Consider the following 23,019-nt stretch of genomic DNA (forward strand, 5'->3'; position numbering starts at 1 on the left):
AAGAGGGGTTTCAAAAGCTACTCAGAAATGGTGAGCCTGAGTGAATAAAATGAACAGGGGAACAATGAGCTTGCTTGATGGGACAGGGAAGAAAATTCTTATCTTGGATGGTTCGAAAATTCTTATCTTGGATGGTTCTTCCCTTTCTGAGGCACACATCCTTCCGGTTTCACATGCAGAGGCCTCTGTCTAACCACCCAAACTGCTAAGACTGAGGAAACTCCTGCTTGCACAATATTCCTGGAGGCCACATGGCAGAGCAGCCCACCCTTGTGCCAGCTGGCCTGATGCTGCGTTGTTCGAGAGACAGGCTGGTGCCCACTCATTCTGCACAACTGGGAGGCCCTAGGCAGCCTTGTATGTTTGTGTGATGATTCATTAACCTTTGCCCTTGCACCCTTCCCCACTCTCCCTGACCTCAGACTGAAAGCGCCCTGGGAGTAAAGTACAGCCAAGTTGTGTTTGTTCATTATCATATCCTTGCACCCAGCACAGTGCCTGGCACACAGGAGGTACTCAATAAATAGCACTCATGTGAGAGACAGCTCAAATTTGTACAACAGTGGCTCTTATTCAAGTGTGTAGCTCAAAACTGCCCTCAGAAATTCTGCCTTAGAGGAACTAGGTCTGGATGTAACTCCATGTGTGATTCTAACAGTCACCTCCAGTTAGGGCTGCAGATTTAGGAAATAAAAATACAGGACACTCAGTTAAATCTGACTGTCTGCTAAACAATGAAATTATTTTAGTATAGGGCATACCTATTCGTGTTTTATCTGGCAATTCTACCTCCAGTTGAAAACTACTATGTTAGTGCATTCAGAAAAAGAAGGTCCAGGGTCTTGCTTTATTTACTTAAGAGTAAGGATGATTCCAGACAGCTGCAGGGTGGAGGAGAAAAGGGTCTGAGGAGTTCCATCTTGAGCAAGTGAAGGTGATACCTTAAAAATAATCCACCTTTACCATAAGTCAGAAGCGACTTATAGCTCCTATGGATACTGCCCTATGTTCTTAAGGGAAACTAAAATTTTTAACAAAATGATAGGAGTAATCAGGGAAAATGTTAGGACAAAACAGAAGTTTCCATATCTTTGTCTAAAATTTCAAGTTTCAAAGGCGGTCTAAGATACTGGTTATTATGTATCAAGACTGACACTGCAAAGCCAGAAACAGTCACCTAAAATTATCAGATAAAATAGGAAAATTGAGAGGGTAAGAAAGGCACCCCAGGGTGATGTGTTTGCTGCTGATGATAATTATGATGATATAATTGAGAGGGATAAAAGGACAGGTGAACATAGCAAGTTGCAGACACTAGTGTCCAACTGTGAATGATGCTGGTATTAGGACTCCTTTTGTTCCTGACTCATTCTCCATGCAGCATCCAGAAGGATCGATTGAAAACCCAAGTCTGATCCTGCCACACTTCCCTTCCTCCCCGCTACTCCAGCCATGCTGGCCTTCCAGCTGCTCCTGGAACAGACAAGATGTTCCCAGCTCAGGGCCTTTGCACTGGGAGGCCCCTCGGCCTGGCCTCGCTTCCTCAGATAGCTACATGACTTGCTCCCTCACTCCATTCAGTCTCTGCTCAAGCTGTTACCTCGAAGAAGCCTCTCCTCACCCCCACCGCCACCACTCCCTTACACTTTGCCTTGCTGTATTTTTCTTCATAACCATTATAACTAACTGATATGATATTATATATGTGGTTATTTGTGTGTATGTCTTCTCAACTAGATTGTAAGCTCCATGCAGCCAGGATTTTCTTGTGAGGCACCACTCACTCGTGAGTCCTGGCAGTAATGGAATAATGCCTGACGTGGAGTAAATGGCCAACACATACTTTTAAAATAAATAGATGAATGAATAAATGATGTCACTTCTCAGCTTAAAACCCTCCAATGGTTTCCAATTACATTTGGAACAAAATCCAAAATCCTTCCCCATGATTTTGGCCCTGCCTACCTGTCCAGTGGTGTTCTCTGCCCCACTTCCCTCTTCCTCCCCTGTGTCATTGGCCCTCTTTCAGTTCTCATATAATACAGACTCAGGGCCTGGGCATTTGCTAATCCCCCACACCTGAGGTACCTCCTAGCCCCTCTCTGAACTGTGGGCTCCTTCTCCTCATTCAGATTTCAGTTCACGTGTCATCTCCTTAGAGGGGCAGTCCTTGGCCCCCTCACACCCAACCCTCTATCAATCTTCATAGTGCTCACACTGTGAAATTACACTGTTTATTTATGGGTTTGTTTTTTTATTGCTTGTTTCCTCTGACTAGCAGGTAAGCTCTACAAGGGCAGGGACCTTGTACATCTTATTTACTACAATGTCTCAGTGGCCAGTGCATGTCTGATGTATAGAAGTCACTCTAAACAGTTTTTGAACAAAAGAATGAATTTTAAAAATGGGTAGGAGAATCACAGATCCTATCAATGCAAGGAAATAGCAATGGTAGTTTTCAAATTTAAATTGATTTACTTTTAATTGCTCATTTCTTCTTGAGGGAAACTGGGGTGTTTTAAGGATGACTTCCTGATTATTGTCCTTTTTGAAGCTAGTAGCTCACATAACACCCAGGACCATCATAATATGCCTCTTGGTGTTTGTGTCAGAAACAACATGGTGCTCCTGGTCAATGTATGCTGCATCAGGGCATTTATTATGTTTTCCTAAATTGCTTCGCTTTTTTCGTGACTGATCTTGGCTTAAAAGAGACTTCCAGTATTTCAGCTGTAAGAATTCTTGCCTCTCCACCTCAGTGTATATTATTTAGTGAAAATAGGTAAGTATGTTGGAGAACGTTACAAAACGGAATAATCTATTGGAATTGGGAGAAATATAAATATATTAGACACCTTGCTTAAACATTAGCATCTGTGGCTAAAACTAACCTAAATTAGAATTTCTCTTCAGTTATTCTCCAGATTTGATAATTTCCTTATTTAAGGAATATATTTAAACAATGATAAACAGAACTACTTTTTGCTTAACATGCTTTCTTTTTCGTCAGTTTCTATGTACAATTATGTGTAATTCTCAATTTTTATTTTATCTGTTGCCACTGGAAATGGCAGAGTGATCCAAGACTCAACAGATGTAATAAAGCCCACATCCTCTAATGTCTATGGGCACAGTGTCACGTGGTGCCAGGGGTCACAAGAAGATGGGAAGGGGGTCAGAAACCTCACAGGATAAAAAGGGCAGGGAGAAAGGCTTCGGTGAGAAGTTGATTCCTTCTGTTAATTTCATTCTCATCTGTTGTCATATGACTCTGGTATTTTGATGTGGGATGTATATAGAGAGAGGCGCTGAACACAGGAAAGAATGTGTAATGGGCCGTTCTCTCTTTCCTGAATAAGCCTTGCTTGGAATGTTTACTTGACTGCAGCTGCAGAGACAACCATTGTCCTAACCCCATACTGTCAAGTGGGCAACCCAACATCATAGAACTCCAATGTCATGTGAGCCAGATCTGCCTTTGTTTTCTCTTGAACCTTCTCCAGAACCCCATTGGGCCACGGCTACTTAAAAATGGAAATTCCCTAAAAATTAATGGATCCTTTGTCAAGTCTTTGCAAACTGTAATTTTTACATGAAGCGTGTGCTGTGTAACTAGACCTATATGTGCTAGGGCATTTCACTATTCCTGAGGACTGGCTGAAGTTCTTCTGGACTGACTACTGGACAGCCCTGGAGCTCTGTAAAACACAGCTGACTATATAACTTACATCTTCAGAACATCAAGTATCTTCATGGCAGGAAATAATAGAAGAGTTTTACTACGCATTGCCAGAAAGAATACAAGGAAGCTTGGAAACTCGTCTGTGTTCTGACCTCATGTTTTAGGCAGGGGCAAGTCGTATCTAACCCACCTGGAGCCTTGGTTTTCTGATTTGTCATTACTACCCAAATCTCAATTTACATCTTAAGTTCACTGGGCCCTCACAAGTCCATGTCCATGCAGCTCCTCACACTGGAAGGGCACCTTTCCCTTCCCTTAACCTGTTTGTTTCCTCCTATTCCTCTGAGAGTCACCTGTGGTCGCAGTTCACCTCGGGGAGCTGCTGGACTCCAGGGCTCCTCAGCACCATACATTTCCCTTTCTCAGAACACCAAGCACACTGGACTGAGACTGTTTGCTTGGTTGTCTGGCCCCCTGGAGGCAGGGACTGGTTTTCCTTTGTTTTTTATTTTTCGTTAATTCCCCATCACCCAGGCCTCGCAGAGTACCCAACCAAAAGAAAGTAAGTAGAAAGTGACTGCTGAGTGAATTTGAAAATCAGGGACTTGGCGCAGTGAATCTTTAAGACACTTGGAGCTTTATAGTTGAATGAGTCTGAAGTAACTTTGGGGAGAAGGAATTAATGCTAAAATCTATAGGGAAAGAAGATAGGAGGAACTTTCATTAATTCTGTTTTATTCCAACACTTGAATTTGTACTATACCATCAGGGTTTAGAGCAATCACTCCTCCTCTACAGGCTTTGGCTCCATTTTCAGAGTTTACTAGAAGCTCTTTCACCTGAGATGCATACCAAAGCTCTTTGGGATATGGTAGAATGCCGGTCACCAGGGGCAGGGGGAGGTTTGAGGACCTGTCACTGTCCTCTTCATCTCATGCCTCATGGGCATTCAAGAGAGGTGGAGATTCAAAGGCTGGAGAGAAGAGGGTGGCACAGGGTGGGGTGAGGAGTTTCCTGCCACCTCTCTGGCCTTTAGCCAGGGGGTATAAGAGGCCCGCTTTGTGTTTGAGAGAATATGCATGAGTGCTGTTTAATATCCTGCCTTGAGTCACAGTAGGAGAACGTTCAAATTGAAAAAGACCATAGCCTAATGAAGTCTAAACTTTAAAAAGTTTAATGAAGTACATCTTTTGGTTTCAAAAATAAAATTATATGCAGAACCTCAATAAACTAGAGATATAAAATGACAGTGTTGAGACTGAAAGGGGAAGGAAGGAGTTTGCTTTGTTCAGGTTTCCTCTTCCTGTCTGTGCCACCCCTAAAAGATCCAGAAGTCCACCTTTTCCTTCCCTTTAAGTGTACAGACTTAGAGCTAGGGACAGGAGTGTTAAATGCCCCGGCTGAGGCGCTTCAGGAAGTCTAGAGAGAACAGCCAGTGTGCTCTCCTCATAATGTCTCCAAGAGACCTGTGCTATAGTTTGAATGTCCCTTCCAAAACTCATCTTTAAACTTAATACCCAATGTGGCAGTATTGAGAGGTGGACTCTTTGAGAGGCTATGGACTGTGAACTACTGAGCTATGAAGGTTCTGCCTTCATGAATGGATTAACCCACTCATGGAGTAATGGATTAAAGAGTTAATGAATTAATGGATTATCATGGAAATGTGACTTGTAGCTTTATAAGAAAAAGAGAGACCTGAGCACAACACGTTAGCATGCTCAGCCCCCTCATCATGTTACACCCTGCACCCACTTGGGACCCTTCAGAGAGTCCCCACTAGCAAGCCAGACAGCTTTTACCAGAAGCGCCCCTTTGACCTCGGACTTCCCAGCTTCCAGAACTGTTAAGAAATACATTTTGTTTCTTATACATTACCCTGTGTTAGGTATTCTGTTACAAGCAACACAAAATAGACTAAGACAACCCAGATCCTAGCGGAAAGCTAACTGAGAAGCAGGCAGTACTGCATTCTCTGCTCTGGACAGCAAGGCTGCATGAGGATTTCAATGTTTCCCGGATGTCATCCTAACATCTCCCCTCAAAGAAAGAACAAAATATTTTACAAAGAAAACCTGATAGGACTTTAGGAGAAATCCCAGATTGCAACCTTTGTACAATCAGCAACAAATTGAAAACGTTGAATATGAATTAAACTAGTTAAACCAAATGAAATTTAAGGGGCCCAGAGAGTAAAGTATGTTGAATGAAAATTGTCATTCGTTAATATTTGTTTTAGGGATTGAGATTTCCATGTGCTGGGTTTTCCTAAGTCAAGCAATAACAGGGCCTTTACCTGTTCCAGAAGATGGAGGGGTGATAGATCCTGGGCTGTCATCTTCAGGCTCTGAGACAGTGACAGTGGGGACTGTGTCAGGACTTGGTTTTAGACATATATCTTGCTTCTCAGGGGTCTTCTCTTGGGTAGTGGTTTCAACAGAAGGTTCTATTTCCGTCAGTGTGATTTTGACAGGGGTGGTGATCTGAGGAGCCCTGCGCTGTTCTTCAGAGAGATCATCTATGTAGGGAGCAAATGTGGATTCTTCAAATAAATGGTCCTTGATGATTTTTCCCTCCACAGGAGCTGGTTTGCCAGGTTCACGGACCCCTTCAGGTTTCGCTGAGATGTCAGTGTCCTTATTCTGAAAGTCCAAGTCTTTATCTTCCAACTCGGGGTGATGTTGTTCTTGGTGCTTCACCTCCTCAGCTCTGGTTATGTCAATGTATTTATAGGCCTCTGCTTTCATCTCGTCCAGAGGGTCTGCTAAGATCTTGTTCACGTCAGTGGACTCTGCAGGAGTCATCTCTATTCCAGAATCAGAACTAAATAAGCCACGAGACTCTAACCCAGGCACATCAGCTAAGGAGGGGCCGGGTGTACCCAACTCCTCAGGGCTCTCTGAAATGGTGACATGGCCATTTTCCTTCTGAAGAATTCCAGTGAAATATGTAGAATCCTCCTGAGGTGGGTAGCAGATGTCAGAAATCAGAGATGTGTAACATGATCCTTCCCCATCTTTTGACGTTGTTGAGAAGGTGTGGTCCATGGCACTGGAAACACCTGCCACACCTATGAATCAAAGCAGCAGCAGACAGTGAGTGGGTGCTTGGCATCAGCTCTCTCTCCCTGTCTAACCCACCCACCCACCCCTGCCTGGTGGAGACATGACATCCTTTCTCCTCAAGTCCTCGGAGTTCCCTCGGTGCTCCCTCAGAGAACCAGCATGTTAAATTTCCTCATCTCCCTGATAGTCCACATTTCTGGTATTTTTCTAGTAACAGACCCCAGAGGCTCACATAAACTGCCAGGACCACATAAGTTGGGGACAGATCCTATAAGACTAGGAAATTTATTTTCAACATCTACCACCTCAACACACAGTGACTTGATCTCAGTATTATTAAAAAGAAACCCTCTTTGTATCTAAAGTATTAACAGCTCTTTAAGTAGAGGTGGAAATTAGGCTACCTCAGGATTGTAACTGCAACAATAGGATAGCTAACACCTAATGGTGTGCTTCCCTGTTTATTTCTTCAGTTTTCCTCCTTGTTTTGTTTCCCTCCTCTTTTACTCCCCTACTGCCCATTCATTGCCATCCAGTGATATTCAAAGTGACCACCGGGAATTCCTTCATTCCACTGGTGGTGCTAAGGGTAAGATGGGTTTCCAAGTTTGAGTCTATAGAATATTTTCACCTGGCTCTAATTCTACTAATACACCAGCCAAAATATTCATTAATAGTGGGCACAGGCCAGGTGCGGTGGCTCAGCACTTTCGTAGGCGAAGGCAGGCGGAAATCCTGAGGTCGGGAGTTCGTAGACCAGCCTGACAACATGGAGAAACCCCATCTCTACTAAAAATAGAAAATTAGCTGGGCGTGTTGGCGCATGCCTGTAATCCCAGCTACTCAGGAGGCTGAGGCAGGAGAATCGCTTGAACCTGGGAGGAGGAGGTTGCGGTGAGCCGAGATCACACCATTGCACTCCAGCCTGGGCAACGAGAGCAAAACCACGTCTCAAAAAAAAAACAAAAACAAAAAACACAGTGAGCATAAAAGGAAAACCCTCCACTGTTTTACTTTGCTATAAAATTCTACCAGAAGGGATGAAAACCAACATTTATTGAGGCCTCACTATACGCTAAGCAGTGGGATTTTTAACCTAATTTTTACAATTGTATAAATTAAGTCCAACACTCTCTACATCTACATACAAACACATCACACACACACATACACACAAACACACACACAGCATGTACAATATCAAAGCTCTTAAGACACGCCTGAAGAATAGGTTAGAGCAACAACACACATAAAAGTAATCAAAACAGTGGCAGTAACAAGTCAATAGCTAACGTGCCAGTACTTGCTATGTGTCAGGCATCGTTCTAAACTTTTCATTAATATCGACACATTTCATAATCAAAACAATCCTAGAAGGCTGGCAATATTGTTAGGCTCATTTTACAGATGAGGAAACTGAGAAACAAAGGGGTTAAATAACTCACCTAAGATCTCACAGGCAGTAAGTGGCAGAACCAGGATTCACACCCAAGTAACCTGGAAGCCAAGACACCTCCCCTAATGCCCTTTGCCCCGGTTAGGTCAGTCTGTGAGGTTTTTTTTTTTTTTTTTTTTTTTCAGGTAATGTTTACTCAGCATTATTACAAACAAACTTAACTTTTGTCTTTTCCTAGCTTTCTTTTTGGTTGCACAAGCTATTGTTTCTCTATGGGCAGTGGAAAAGCACAAAGACTCTTCACCGTTCTAGCACCTTCCTGCCTCAGCACTCTGCACTACCTGTTTCCTTTTCTTGGAACTCTCTTCTCCCAGATACCTATATCCCTAATTCTCTCACCCCCAAATCTTTGCTCAAATGTCATCGTTTTAAGAAAAATGACCCTAACCTTCCATCTCAAATTGCAACTTGCCTTCCCCTCCCCACTCCTGGCAATCCTATTCTCCTCTACCCTTCTCTGATTCTTCTTTTTCCCATATTGCTTATCTCCTTCTTAAATACTGTATAATTAACATATTTATTATGCATTGATTGTCTCCTCTTGCTAGGGAAATTCACACACATAGCATGGTAAACTCCATAAGGTCAGGAACTTCTGACTATTTTGTTCACCAATATAGGCACCAAAAATAGGGCCAGATGAATAGTAGGTACTCAACACATATTTGCAAAATAAGGGAAAGTGATTTTTTTGGGGGGCGGAGGACAGAGTCTCACTCTGTTGCCCAGGCTGGAGTGCAGTGGAGCGATCTTGGCTCACAGCAACCTCTGCCTTCCAGGTTCAAACAATTCTCTTGCCTCAGCCTCCCGAGTAGCTGGGATCACAGGCATGTGCCACCACACTCAGCTAATTTTTGTATTTTTGGTAGAGACAGGGTTTTGCCATGTTGGCCAGATGGTCTCGAACTCCTGACCTCAGGTGATCCTCCCACCATGATCTCCCCAGTGCTGGGATTACAGGCATGAGCCACCACGCTGGGCCACATATATATATATATATATTTTTTTTTTTTTTTTTTTTTTTGAGAAAGAGTCTTGCTCTGTCACCCAGGATGGAGTGTAGTTTGGCATGATCTTGGCTCACTGCAGCCTCAACCTACAGAGCTCAAAAGATCCATATACTTCACCCTCCCAAGTAACTGGGACTACAGGCATGCACCAGCATGACTGGCTAATTTTGTTTTCAATTTTTCTTAGAGATGTGGTCTCACTGTGTTGCCAAGGCCTGTCTTGAACTCCTGGGCTCAAGTGATCCTCCTGCCTTGGCCTCCTCCCAGAGTGCTGGGATTACTGGCATGAGTCACCTCACCTGGCCAAGGAAAGTAATTTTGAAGTTTAGAATTAAGCAGAAATATCAGTATTGTGTGAGAAGACAGGTTAGAAGATTCCCCCAAATTGCTAATGATACTTCATTTAGCAAGTGACTTAATTTTGTGAGCAACAGACCAGTTCAAATCTATACATCTCAGCTAGGCTTCTCATTACACCTTTTTTATTTTATTTTTTTTTGTATATGGTAGCCCCTCTGTTCAAGTTAGACCAAAAAATCTCAGTAACAAAAGGAATAATAGTAAAGATTGTCCTTATTGCCTAAGGACAGATAGAACACCAAAGAAAAAAACTATTAAATTTAAATCCATGGGTGCACACACATATTTATCCTGAACAATTATGAAAGCTTCTTTCATTATATGGGCTCAGCTTATATGTAGACCTCACTGGAGGCAGGGAAATCAACCTGAGATAGATATTTCACTACAGATATTTGGATCCTAGGATTCTCTACCAGTTATTTGGAACCATTTGCAAGTGTTAATAAGTAATTATTCACCAGAAAGTGAGGAGAGGAAGGGTTTGTCCATACAAATGAATAGTCTGGAGAGGTGGGGAGTGAGAAAGGGAACCTGGAGAAGACATAGTAGGTGGTTTATTTGGTTTCCAAGGCTGTGTCTCAGTCATTATCATGCAAATCTCACTCAATTCCCCCACTACAGAGGCCACCACAGGGCTCCTGGCTCTGATTACCTCTGCTTGGCCTGTTGCATATCCCTCTAGACCACTGTCTCCCCCCACCGGAGTTATCTCACTAAACACAAGTGTCACTTGCTCAGTGCCCAGCCCCTGGGCTCTGCACTGCCTCGCTGGATAATTCTTAAACTCTGCAGCCTGACATTTGAGACGATGTGATTTCTACCTGGTCACAGCCCTGTTGCCACCATTCCTCTCACCCTCCACTCCAGGCATACAAAGCCCTTCACAGTCTCACACTCACTTGACCAGCTTTTCTAGCCCTGTCTTCCACTCTCCATTTCAAATTCTAATCTCCACTAATAGAAACTACCCAACACTTCTTCAACACTGGATCCTTCCAACCTCCTCATCCAAACCTCTGCCTTTCAATCTCAAGCCATTAAACATAAGGATCTTTAAATGTCACCACCTCCATGATGAATATGCTGACTGTCTTAGTCCATTTAGGCGGTTGCAACAAAAAGACCATAAACTATGTAGACTATAGACAACAGAAATTTATTCTGGAGGCTGGGAGGTTCAAGATCAAGGTGCCATTGGATTTAGTGTCTGGTGAGGGCCCACTTCCTACATGGCCATCTTTTTGCTGTAACTTCACATGGCAGAAAGGGTGTGGGATTCTCTATGGGGCCACTTTTATAAGGTCACTAATCCCATTCATGAGAGCTCTGCCCTTGTGGCTTAATCACCTCCCAAAGGCCCAACCTCCAAATATCATTGCCTTGGGGGTTAGGATTTTAACATATGAATTTTTGCGGGGGACGGGGGTGCACAAACGTTCAGATCACAGCACTGACCAATGCCTGCAGGACCTGATCCCATCCTATTGTTCTCCCTCTTCATTCTCATAGCACTGAATTTATACTGCTCATGTAGCATGTCTCACATACAGTTTATATATGCCCATATTACCTTCTTCCAAACTGTCAGCTCCTGGAGTTTGATGCTTATGTCTGGCACACTATATTGCACATAGTAAGCATCCAATTCGAAATGAATATAAATAAATGGACTGTTCAATCAATCCATTAATGAGTGGGCTTATTCTATGCAGCTACTGAGAACAAGCTACAACTAATTAATGCAAATTACAGAGAGGACATTTTAAATCTATCATGCAAAAAAGAGTCTAAAATGTGAGTTATCCAACAATGAAATAGAGCAACAGTATTCTCAGAACAAGAGTATTCTGATCATGGTAGACGCAGGCAGAGAGAGACCCAGTGTTTGTCTAAACAGAAACCAGTACTTTGTAGAAAGTTGGATGAGACAACTGCAGAATTCCCTTCCAACTTTCCATGATTTTTATACTAATTGGCTACCACTGTAGTGTGACACAACTTCCTTTTGACTTACTGCTTTCCTGTGTAACAGAATCAATATAATTTCCCCCAAGGTGATGCCTCCGAGAACAGGGGCTTCTAAGATGTACAGTTATAATTGAGGGAACAGAATCTAAATGACATCTACATTATTCCATAAATAAAATATTATTAGAGAGGCTATAAATAGAATCAACAATTGGGAAGAAGTCCCATTCCTACCCTACCAGCTCTGTCTTGCTCAGAAAACCCAGTATGAAATTGGAAGGACCCCTTTACCACGCTCTAAAAATACTGCCAGCTAGAGGAAAAGAAGAGGAGCAAAGTTATTTGCGTAAATGACACATTTTATTTTTAAAACTTTTTTCACACTTTTTAGATGGGATCGTATTAGAATCATCATAAAAACAAAGAATAGTTCAAATACTTTGAATGTAGTTATGTCCCATTTTTAAAAATTGAGCTAAATACCCTGAAAAATTCTCAAGGTTCTAACTTACTGAATTTAAAAATATATACACGTGATATGGTGCCTATCAGTTAGAACTCTTGTAAACAGAAACTCCTCCTACACAGTAAATTATGTTGGAGCAGGGTCCTGTGGGGATTGTTGGAACTGAGAAGCAGAACTGAGCCTGAGGGCCCAGGAAAGCCAATTAATTCTTGTCAGCACTTCCTGCAGAGCTGGCAGATGTGGGAACTGAGAGAGCACAAGTCATTTGCCCCAGGTAGGAATCCACATTGCCATATTGTTAAATACAAATCCACTAAATAAAAGTGCCTTGTCTAGACTAGAAATGGCCACATAACCAAGGATTCTGTGGAATATCTGATTTCCTCAGATATTTCTCTGCAGCTGTTTCCTGGACCATTTAGAGGTCTAATTCACACAGAGGCAAATGTACCTTGACAGTTGCTGTGTTAACCAAGATGCCCTCTTGGGAGGTGGCTGTTCTGGGAGGACACAGCTAATTCAGTTACCTGGATGCATTTAAAATGGCATTGATTTTCAAAATTTCAATTTATATTAACTTCAAAAAAGTAGTTATAATAAAAACTGAAGGATTCACAGGCCACTATTTCTAGTCAAAAGCTAAGTAGGAGAAGGATGAAAAGAAGCTGAAACTATTGCCATTAAATCCCAATATGTGTTGATAAAAGTGAAGCTTTTTCATCTACCGATGTAGAGGTCAGAAACACTCATCATGAGGCAGACAAATTCAGTAATCTCATAAAGGGTAGGTGTTTTATTTTAAAAATTCTCTGGCAACACTAAGGGATAGGATGACAACAATGACTTGCTGAAGATGATTCTACTTTTCTCAAGGAAAAGCTTTAATCCTAAAATTCTATTAATAGTTCTTAACGCTGACTCATCCTCACAGAATGGAGTTCATTCAATTGGTGATCCATAGCTTAAGCAGTTTGTATTCTGGTTCTACCACTAACTGGCAGTTGTGAGACGTTGCGCAAGTTAGCCTCTTAGAGCCTTGGTTTATTCATCTTTAAGACAAGACAATAATAATTCCCACCTTATTGGGCTGCTAGGAGGACTAAATGAGATAATGCCCTTAGATATTTGCCTGATACATCGTACACATTCAATAAATGAGAGCTGTTGGTTTTCTTACTATCTCTATTTTTCAGGGAGAACTCTACTCATCTCCAACATATTACCATCTGTTCATCAGTTTCTTCCTTTATCTCTAATACCTCTCATGGTAGATTGGGCCAGAAGGAGTTTCATGTATCCAGTCCACACCCATGCTCTCTGGGGTCTGCCTTAGATGCTGAGTCCCCAGAGTCCAAGGCCCTGCTGTCTTCACAGCTCCACGAGCAGGTGGTGGTTCATTAAGTACTTTCAATGGACATAGATCCTGTCATGACCGTGATGATGACTGACTTGAGCACAAAAAGCTGAAATTTACCAAAACTATAGACAGAAAAGAAATGAGAGGGTTAAGTGCCTACGGATGAGCCTTCTTCCTGTGGATAGAGCCTATTCTGACTTGCTAGGGTTGAGATAAGGAGCTTATGGTTTAAGGTTGTACTTCCACAACTCTATAAAGCTCCTCTTACTGCACTGAAATGGAGACAGAAAATGCCAGAAAGAAAAATAAATAACAAATTATACAAAAAGGTTTTCTGAGAACAGAGATAGAAACGCTCCATTAGACAAACATCTGGTTTACCCTTCTCCCTGGAATTAGTGAAACAAAAATGCCAATTATTGTTTGAATAGAGCCAATATTAACAGGTATAGAGGACATTAGTCCTATTAAATTGAGAAATATTTTTTTTAAAGTGTAGGCATAATAAAATACTGTAATGACAGTGCGGAGAGAGGTGCATATTAAAATTCAAGAATTCAAAGCCAGAATCAATGGCCGAAAGTAAATCTGCATTCACCTTTCCCAGAATCCCCTGCCCTGAGCTGCCCATGTGATGGATAGCAGCAGCCTGCACAGAGGTTAGGCTGGGAGGCTTTTTCCCTGAACACTCCCACTCATCTTTTCAGCAGGCCCACAGTCTGGAGGCTGTGATACATTTGACAACAGAGTCCTCCATGAGGGATGAATATGCCAGGGAGACTCTAGGAAGCTCTACGTCACTTAGAAAACATTCTCTTTCTCAAATTAAGTGGACTGTGATTTAACATGACAAATGGGTACTGAGAAATCCAGGTACACCCATTTTCAATCAGTTTTATCTGTATGGTTAGTTAAGAGAGTTAAAAATAAAAAGAGCCTGCATTCTCTAGCAAAAGACTAAGCCAAAGCTGATGAACATGTTTGGGGGTTTAAGAATATGACTAACTACTCTTTCCTCAACTCACTGCCTTATTTAAAGCTTGTCTGCCAGAATAATAACTTTCGCTTTTGGTTTTGCAAAATTAATATTTAATAAAAATGATTCAGCAAGTTGTTCTCTTCTCTATGAAGGGCCAAGATTTGCATTGCCTAGGATGTTTTCACTTTAGCAAAAAATTCTCTTAAAGGAAAAATAATTGCTTTAGCAGACAGACTAGGGTCTAAATCTTTTTCAGAGTCCTCAGTAGTACCTTGGAAAGCATAAAATTGCAGAGCACTGAGATGAAATGATGGTGAAAGTTCTGATAAGCCTGGAATCATGTTTTGGATCTTGTTTATTTGTTTCTGCCTGCTGTTTAAAGATGGAAAGATGGAAATGTGATTCTGTGGTCTTATTTGAGAAAGAATCTTTTTTAGGGAAATGGTGGAGGTGAATACTTATTTATAATTTACTTAGATCTTAAGAAAAGATGCCTAAAATCCTATATAGACATTCCTTTGCTGTTTTGAAGAATAGGTTCATTGATATGTATTTCATATACCATAAATTTCACTCTTTTAAAGTGTACAATTCAGTAGTGTTTGTATACTAATAGTTATGTAACCACCACCACTAACTTCCAATTCACCTAACTAATTTAAATTTAAATGTATTCTGCTCCTAATGTTTCCAATCAGAGAGGGCTCTAAGTTACCTTTACTATGTAAATAATTACCGTCGGAACTGAAACAGGGGCTATCCTCAAACATCTTTCTATTTATCATTTGCTGATAGAATTGTGCTCTCTGATTTCTAAAGAGAAAAATAACTGTTCTTGGTCAGATTCCCTCAAATCTATGTATAACATGGATAATAGCAAAAAATGTGTATTATAAATTCGTTTGCACTTCAATAGCTCTTTTGCTCCCTCCCCCCACATAGAATTATCTAGCCAGTCCCCATAATTCTTTTTTTTTTTTTTTTTTTTGTCTCTGTTGCCCAGGCTAGAGTGCAGTGGTACCATCACAACTCCAGCAGCCTTGACCTCCCGAGTTTAAGCAATTCTCTCGCCTCAGTTTCCCAGGTACCTGGGACTACAGGTATGAGCCACTGCACCCAGCCCTTTCTTTTTTAAAAAAAGACTTTATTCTTACTATTTTTTGAGCAGATTTAAGTTCACAGCAAAATTTCAAGGAAGGTACAGAGATTTCCCATATGCCTCTGCCTCCACACAAGCTGCTGTGGTCTGCATGTCTGTGTTGCCCTAAAATTCCTGTGTTAATATCCTAACCCCAAAGACGATAGTATTAGGAGATGGGACCTTTGGGAGGTGAGAAGATCATATGGTTTGGATGTGTCCCCACCCAAATCTCATCTTGAATTGTAGCTCCCATGATTCCCGCATGTTTGGGAGGGATCTGGTAGGAGATAATTGAAACGTGTGGGCAGTTTCCCCCATACTGTCCTCATGGTAGTGAATACGTTTCATGAGATCTGATGGTTTCATGAGATCTGATGGAAACCCCTTTCGCTTGGTCCTCATTCTCTCTTTGTTGCCTGCCACCATGTAAGACATCCTTTTGCTCTTCCTTTGTCTTCTGCCATGACTGTGAGGCCTTCCCAGCCATTTAGAACTGTGAGTCAATTAAACCTCTTTCCTTTATAAATTATCCAGTCTTGGGTATGTCTTTATTAGCAGTATGAAAACGGACTAATACAGAGCCCTCATAAGTGGGATTAGTGCCCTTATAAAAGAGACCCAAGGGAGCACCTTTGTCTCTTCTACTTGAGGATGCAGAGAGGAGATGCCATCTATGAACCAGAAAGTGGGCCCTCACCTGACACTGAATCTACCAGTGCCTTGATCTTAGACTTTCTAGATTCCAAAACTGTAAGAAATAAATGTTTGCCGCTTATAAGCCACCTAGTTTATGGTGTTTTGTTACAGCAGCCCTAACTGACTAAGACACATGGTATATTTCTTACAACTGATGAATCTACAACAACATGTCATCACCCAAAGTCTGTAGTTTACATTAAAGTTTACTCTTGGTGGTGTACATTCTGGGTTTGAACAAAAGTATAATGACATACATACACCATAACAGTATTATATAGAATATTTTCACTTCCACCAAATTCCTGTGTACTGCCTATTCATCCTTTCCTCCTTCCTAACCCCAGCAACCACCAATCATTTTACTGTCTCCACAATTTTGCCTAGTCCAAAATGTCATATATTTGGAATCACCCATAATTCTTTTTATAGTTTTCTTTCCATTCCATGGCTACCTCCCTAGAGAGACACTTATCACCTCTCAGGAGTACTGTGATTGTTTCCTAAGTGTTCTCCAGCTTCCAGCCTCACCTCTTTTCACCCTGCACTACTCTGCACATGGCTGACACATTCATCTCCCCAAAGCAGCACTATTACCACGTCACTTCTCTATTTCAAAGCTTTCTGTGACCATCTTTGCCCATCCCTTGGCATAGAATTCAGGATCCGCTTCAGCAGGGTCCCAGCCTGCCTCTAGGGTTTTATTTCTGAGACTGCACAAAAAACACAACTGCTTAAGCCCACAAACATAATGTAAGATTTTCTACTTCAGTGCCTCTGCTCAAGCTCTTCTCCCCAATTGAAAGGCTCCTTCGCTCTTTCCAAATCGCTCTTTCCAAATCCAAATAACATCTCTGGTGAAGTCCTGCCTCCTCTAGGAGGTTTTTTCCTGTTACCCCACTCCTCAGTGTTTTCTTCATCTCCACCCCAAGGGTCATGACCATTCATCTGGGACTCATTGGCTTTCCTGCCTTTGTTGTGAGTTGTCTTTTTCTATATACTTGTTAAGAAACATTTCATATACATCTTCATATCTTTGCACAGTCTGTGCAAAGCAATTACTGATTGGATTATTACCTCCATGTTGCCATCTAATTGAGTCACATTCAAGAGCCTTTGGAATAAGCTTTACCATCAATCATGTGTTAATTCAATGAAAAAAATTTCTGAATGCTTACTATGTGCAAAGCACCAAAATGAAGGACACTCTCATATGTACATAGGCTTAGTAACCTAGTGTGCCCCGAAAGTCTATTACAAAATCATTGTTTGTAAATGGAAGCTCAGGTACCATTGGATGCAGCAGAAGTGATGCTGGGTGGGTTGCAGTACTGCTGATGGATCATAATGGGAGCAGACAGGTCCCATATGGTACATCATATATCCTGATTCGTCTTTTTGGTCAGGCATGGCATGGTCAGAAAAAAACAAAGAAGGATTGGAAGAGCTTCTTCAGGTCATCTAATGCAAGGCCTTCCCAATCTTAGGATCTTATGCACAAGACTCAGAAGTATCCATCTCCCAACCTTATTTTAAACATTTCCATTAATGTGATCTTATTGCTTGCTCTGCACACTTAATAAATGTTGTAATTACCAGCCTGGGTCCTGGGTTCAAATGCATGGCTTTGAATACTGACTCCCCCATTTACTAGCTGTGTGACCCTGGACAGATTACCTAATATCTTTGTGCTTCTGTCTCATCTGTTTATAATAATAGCCATTTCAAAGAATTATGGTGGAGACTAAATGAGATAGTAGAATCAAAGCACTGAAAGTCATACATGACACTTATTAAGGGCTCATTATTATTTTTAAAATTGAACCCCAAAATATCTCACTGTTGCTTCTAGGCTTTAGTCCCGGTTTTGTCTTCATCTATTGGTGAAAACAGACACCTCAACAAATAATTAAAAAGCAATACGGCACATAAGGGGAAATTCCCCTAATATATAAAGAGTTCCTAGAAATCAGGAATAAAAAGACTATCGCTCCATTAAAAAAAAAAAAAGAGGATATAAACAAACACTATGCAGGGAAAAAGATGTATGACCCTGGAACATAAAAATGCAAATTGAAAAATCCCTGAAATGACATTTCTTCCTTATCAGTTTGGAAAAAATTCAAAGAAGTTTGGCAACACACTCTTTAGTGAGGTTGGAGGGCAACAGGCATTCTCATATTAGGAGGAGGCTGGGAGGAGTACAATACGCCATAACCCCAATGGGAGGCAATTTGGGAATTCCTATCCAGATTACAAATGTATTTGCTCTGGAACCAGCAACCTTCTTACAGGAATTAGTCCATAGACACATTTGCCCATGTACAAAATGAATACATAAAAGGTCATATGTTGTAGTGTAAGTTGAAAAAAAATTGGAATCAAATATCCATCAACAAAGCCTAGCTAAACAATGTATTTCTATACATAGAACACTGTGTAGCTGTACAAGAGTGAAGACAATCTCCATGTATTGAAGATTTCCAGATAAATATTAAGTGAAAAAGTGAGTTGCAGAATATGTGTGTATAGATTTATAGTTATAGATATCTAGATGCAGATATATAGAATACTAACTCTCATGTAAGAAAAAGAGGAATAAGAATATATGTTTGTATTTGTTCATATCTGCACAAAGAAAACACTTGAGAGAATACACAAGAAACCAATTATTCACCATGGAGGTGGGATAGGAGACCGGAAGTGGAAGGGAGATTTTTTAAAAATTATTTTCCTTTTTCAACCAAATCAATGTATTACTCTTTAAAACTTTAATTTCATTTAAAAACAAACAAAAAGAAAACAATATAGGATGATAGTACGAGTGTTACACAAATTATGATGGGAACCTCCAGTCTAGCTTCCTTCTTCCACATGACAGAGCTTCAAACATTTGAAGACAGCTATGGCCTGTCTTAGGTTCTCAAGGTTCAGATTAGAACCTTCTTCATCCTCTTCTTCACATGTTTTGTTTTCCCTGCACTGTGAGCTCATAAGAAACATGAGCTGAACCATGTGCTTCACTTTTCCCTGGTGCTCAGCACACCCCTGACATCTAGATTTTTGTTTGGTAAGTACTTATGGAACAAATCAGTGAATATGTTTCCAGACTCATCGTGCTAGTTCCAACCAGAGAATACACGGTAGTTCACCCTGGTCCCTCTAAAATATGACCTGGACCTAATGATACAGAATGATTCAGAGGGACAATAATGATACAGAGGGGCAGTGAGACTATTTCCTCTCCTAGTGTTGAGTCCCTTGACTTAAATTTCCTATTTTTATTCACAGATTTTTATAGCCGCTACCCACATTATTAGCCATGTTGCATTTGTGGCCAACTAAAACATGCCAGTACATAAGTTATCAGTGTTTTTAAACAACTGCATCATTTCAGAACGCACTTTTAGCCACTGCACTGGGTGTATCTCATAAATTTGAAAGACATTAAAGTCAGAAGCAAAGAATTTTCATGCTAATTGTCTTAGACCCTGATACGGTTTGGCTGTGTCCCCACCCAAATCTCACCTTGAATTGTAACGATCCCTATGTCTCAAGGGCAGGGCCAGGTGGAGATAATTAAATCATGGGGGCAGTTTCCCCCATACTGTTCTCGTGGTAGTGAATAAGTCTCATGAGATCTGATGGTTTTATAAGGGGCTTTCCCCATTTTGCTCAGTCCTTCTCTTGCCTACCACCATGTAAGATGGGACTTTGCTCCTCATTCGCCTTCTGCTATGATTGTGAGGCCTCTCCAGCCATGTGTAACTGTGAGTCAATTAAATCTCTTTCCTTTATAAATTACCAAGTCTCAGGTATATCTTTATTAGCAGCATGAGAACAGACTAATATATCCATCATTGAAAATAGACTGAAGAAGACCCTAGAAAGGGAATTTACCACAGTCTGGAATAATCCAGAGATCAAGCTAAAGCCAGAGTTGGGGTTTCTCAATAGAATGTGTTTTATTAAGGGAAATTCAGGGCCACACAGCACAGGACCATCCCTTGTAGGGGTACAGCCAGCCCATGCCATGTCTTGGTAAAAAAGAAAGGTGCCCTTCCTCTGGTGGTCACAGACGTGTGCCAGAGGCCTGCATCCTCTGCTGAACTCCTTGGATTTTGTGCCAGTGTTGGTAATTGAACATGGGTCTCTGGGATCTAAAGCAATATCATGGAAAGTGGTATCCTTTGGGAAGCACATAGAGCAAGCAAATGAGGATGATTACTAAAGGGGTAATGCTGTTAGGAACATGACATGGCAGACAATGTGGTGTGATGTGGTATGTGGTATGTGGTGTGGTGTGGCATGACATGGTATGCAGTAGGGTGTGTGTGCCGTGTGTGGCGTGATGTGACAAGGAGCATGGGATGATGCAGCAGGGCATAGCATGGTGTATGGTGTGGTATGCTTCATGGTTACAGCATTCCATTGTGGAAAAATCACAGGCATCAGAGTCCTGGAGTTGGACATCCCCATCGAATTACTGGTCTGGGGTTGGACATCCCCATCAAATCACTGACCTTTAATAAGTCATTAAACTTATAGGAAGGCCCGATGTCCCCACTTGCAAAAGGAGGATAACAACAACTAACATTTAAAATATATGCTCACTACGTGCTAAATGAGAGCATTAAATACATGATCTCATTTCATGCTTTAACAGTCTATAAGACCTTTTGTTTAACCACACCCATACTACTGATGAAGAAACTGAAGCTCAGAGAGGTTAACGAACTTGTTATTAGGAAGACAGCCAGAAGCGGCAGAAACAGAACTCAGATTTAGGGCAATATGACTCCAAAGCTGATGCTATCCGCACTATTCTTGGAATTTTTGTGATGATTAAAGGAGACTGGATGGTTTGTGGCAGGCTTCTCAAGCTAAACTAGATGGATCTGAATTTGCTATCACATCACAACTAATGAAGCAGTAAAGTAGAAAGAATCTCTGCTCAAGTTAATTCAACAGCTGATCAATATTCATTTCTTATAAAATTTTTTAAGGGATTGTGTCAAGAAAGTGTGTGTGTAAAACAAATTTTTCTGAGTTCAAAAACTCATGGGCTTAATACTTTTTTGAGGAACTTGTGCAAAGGACAATGTTTTTATTTTGAAATGTAATTATCATTAGCCACTATTTTGCCTTTAAACAGAGTATGCCTTGCCTTCTTGTTCAAGTTTTCAAAATCTAACTCACATGTTCTGCTGCTCATGAGACATTTGAAATTTACTTTTGTATTCTGAGCATTCCTCATTACAAACATAATCTCATACTGGAATGTAATTTATAAAAATAGAAAATGTGAATAACATCTTGGGACAAACAGCATAAACCTGGAATTCAGGACATACCACTTGGTAGACTCAAAGGCAAACCCTTTGACTTTAACTCTCTCTCTCTCCCCGTGTACTCAAAATCAGAATATAGCATAAAAGTTATTATACTGAGTGTAGAGAAGACGTGCTCCAGAGGTAGCCATACTAATCAAGGAAAATGACAAGAAAGATGAATGTCCTTTATCAATAGCAGCATTCATTTTGCTCCTCTGAGCTATCTGATCTATAAGCCGAGGTAAACTCTGTGTTTAAAGCAAGACAATAATTCAGCTGTTGATGAGCCGGAGTTTGGGAATATTGATCCAAGTGACTCTGAATGCTCAGTCAGGAAACTACATCAAGATTTATTTTCTTCTCTCTTTTCTTTTATCTCCAGGAAGAAAAAGGGAAATACATTATAAGCAATAAATTTAAAAGATGCACAATTTGTGACATTAACACAAAATTTTAATCAACTGTACATTCTAAGGAATGGTTAAAATACTAATTCTCCTGGTGCAACCTACCTAGGTGAGGACAAAAAAAAATACATTGCTTTTAGGAATTTGGTTTGCTCTTGTGAGAAAAGTAAGACTTGCACTGGGGCCTTGAAAATACATATGATTTTTGACAGGCAGAGGGAAATCTCAGGAAGCCATTTTAGGGGCAGAACTAATAGCAAAACCAAAGGTGAAGTAATGAGTGGGAAGGAATTCCTACACAAATACGAGAGCTGAGGGAGCCATAGTAACTCAGGCTAGAGGGAGTGGTGAGGGTTATGAAGTCACTGTGAGGGTATTAGAAAGTTGTGGGAAACAAGGATCCAGTGACTGTTTTAGAGCATAGAAGTGACTGGGAACAAGTAGTCCAATAAAGACTTTCCAAAATGATAGCATTCAGGTTCGGGGGTTACACCAAATGCATTTGAGAAATTTTAAACATTACAAATAATCACTACAACATTTTTTTAAAAATAGAAGTATATAAGTTTAAGAGAAAAATTCCCTATTTCTACCCCTATTCCTCAGAAACCACAACAGATATTATTTGGAGAGTTTCAGACATTTTATTATCTTTTATATGAATGGGATAATTATCTTCAACATTTGCTTTCCACCTCCTACACTGTACCAGGGCCATACTTACATTTCAGTAGACAAAGATCTACCTTATATTTTTAAAAGTCAATATTCCATGAAATGAATGTTCTACAATTCATTTAAGCATTCCTCTTTATGTTGTCAGCAATTCTTTTGCTATTCTAAACACTGCTGCAATGAATATCTTTTGAGTACATGATTTTTCGATAAAATCATTGAAGTCCAGAGATGTAAAATATTTTAAAATGTCTTTTTACTTCATTTTTTACTTTGCAGTATTTTACAGTTGCCTCGTAAAATGCTGTTCTTTGTGTTAAACTGGAAGAACTAGGAGAAAAAAAACAAAGGAGTAGGATTCAATAATGCAAAGACTAAGGTAAAAAGAGCTTCAAGTAGATACTACGAAAAAATAGTGCAT

At 40.7% G+C, this 23,019-nt stretch overlaps 1 protein-coding gene across 1 annotated transcript in view; it reads right to left on the bottom strand.

Annotated features, from left to right (window-relative positions):
* RTN1 (reticulon 1) overlaps window positions 1-23,019 on the bottom strand; it is a 264,816-nt gene that overhangs the window by 133,527 nt on the left and 108,270 nt on the right. The window contains exon 2 of the mRNA XM_037984070.2: window positions 5,979-6,752. Coding sequence (XP_037839998.2) covers window positions 5,979-6,752 — 774 coding nt within the window. The remainder of the gene's footprint in view (window positions 1-5,978; window positions 6,753-23,019) is intronic.

The sequence above is a fragment of the Chlorocebus sabaeus genome, chromosome 24 (assembly GCF_047675955.1).
Source record: "Chlorocebus sabaeus isolate Y175 chromosome 24, mChlSab1.0.hap1, whole genome shotgun sequence".
Lineage (NCBI taxonomy): Eukaryota > Metazoa > Chordata > Mammalia > Primates > Cercopithecidae > Chlorocebus > Chlorocebus sabaeus.